Source organism: Perkinsus marinus (assembly GCF_000006405.1).
Source record: "Perkinsus marinus ATCC 50983 genomic scaffold scf_1104296951184, whole genome shotgun sequence".
Taxonomy (NCBI): domain Eukaryota; phylum Perkinsozoa; order Perkinsida; family Perkinsidae; genus Perkinsus; species Perkinsus marinus.
In genome coordinates this window covers 1-1,269 of record NW_003209372.1, presented here as the reverse complement: position 1 = coordinate 1,269, position 1,269 = coordinate 1, and the positions used below count along the sequence as shown (strand labels likewise).

At 48.7% G+C, this 1,269-nt stretch overlaps 1 protein-coding gene across 1 annotated transcript; it reads right to left on the bottom strand.

The window, feature by feature from the left end:
• Positions 1–11: 11 nt before the first annotated feature.
• Pmar_PMAR010629 (DNA replication licensing factor MCM6, putative) lies at positions 12–1,160 on the bottom strand (the record flags this gene model as incomplete). Its single annotated transcript, XM_002777706.1, has 7 exons — positions 12–116; positions 175–280; positions 343–604; positions 652–826; positions 884–980; positions 1,036–1,091; positions 1,140–1,160. Coding segments are annotated over 7 exons (822 nt in total), but the record flags the coding sequence as incomplete, so codon positions are not given.
• Positions 1,161–1,269: the final 109 nt, after the last annotated feature.

Here is a 1,269-nt window from a genome sequence, read left to right as displayed (position 1 = left end):
TGGTGCACTACCAGCATAGTGGCTATAGCATGATCAATGTCTACTGTGACGTAGTCTCTAAGCTCCATCTTAGCACTTGCCTCAGCCATACGAATCATCGACTCTATATGTCTGACCTGGCAAGGGGATGCATAGCCATCGTCGTCATCCATCCATGGCAGGGATTGTATCTACCGTCATGGGAAGCCCGTGACTATCAGAGGCAGCTGATCTGATTTCCTTGTAGAAGTTGGCCAACTTGTCTGCATCCACATCCGATATCTTGGGGAATACACTCGTCCTAGAGGGCAGCAGCATCAGCAGCTCAGCACTAATAGATGACAACATGAAGAATGTCCCTACCTTGCATAGAGAATATACTTCCTGAGGAGGTCTTGATCGATGGGTTCGTATAGTGCTTCCGTCTCCTGGTTCCGAGGCCTCACGTTGTCGCTAGGCTCACGGGGATGGTTTTGCATATGGGTACACACGACAAAGTCGGCCAGACGCTCATCTTGGAATATATCAATCTCATCTCGTATCACACATAGAGCATCGAAACGGGATAAGATGGGGTCCGTGAGATCTACATTGTCAGTGAAGGTAAGACTAGGGTTGTATCGGCCTGCCGAGATGACATGTGCATAGGAGGAGGTCAACAGTCCGACTGACCTCCGACAGGGTTGGCAGCTGCTACGACTGAGCACTTGGCTGAGAGGGATGCCACAATACCCGCTTTAGATATAGATATACTCTGCTGCTCCATAGCCTCATGGATGGAGGTACGATCAGCATCATTCATCTTATCAAACTCATCGATCAGGCAAATACCACTATCAGCCAATACCTGCCACCCAGTGGCGACAACATCCTTACGAGTAGGGTATCGCCGCTGATATCATACCAAAGCTCCACCCTCAAGCGTGTACTCTCCAGTTTGATAGTCTTTACGAACTGATGCCGTCAAACCAACGGCACTAGCTCCCTTACCCGTGGTGTACCTGCAGACGATGGCTAAATGTAACTGGGATCTAGAGAGGAACTGCTGCAACTCACACTGAGCGCTGGAAAAGCTTATTGACGAATTTAAGGCACTGTGACTTGGCAAGCCCCTAAACATGAGGATGAAGTCACCTAATCGTTCATGCTCTATTGCTTACCGGATCACCGAGGATCAGTACCTAATGGAAACGATAAGTATGTTCCCATATATCTCGAGTAAGACCCACATTGATATCCCCTCTTATCCTATGTCTACCCTGTGCTACTTTCTCCCTTCCACCAAAGAGG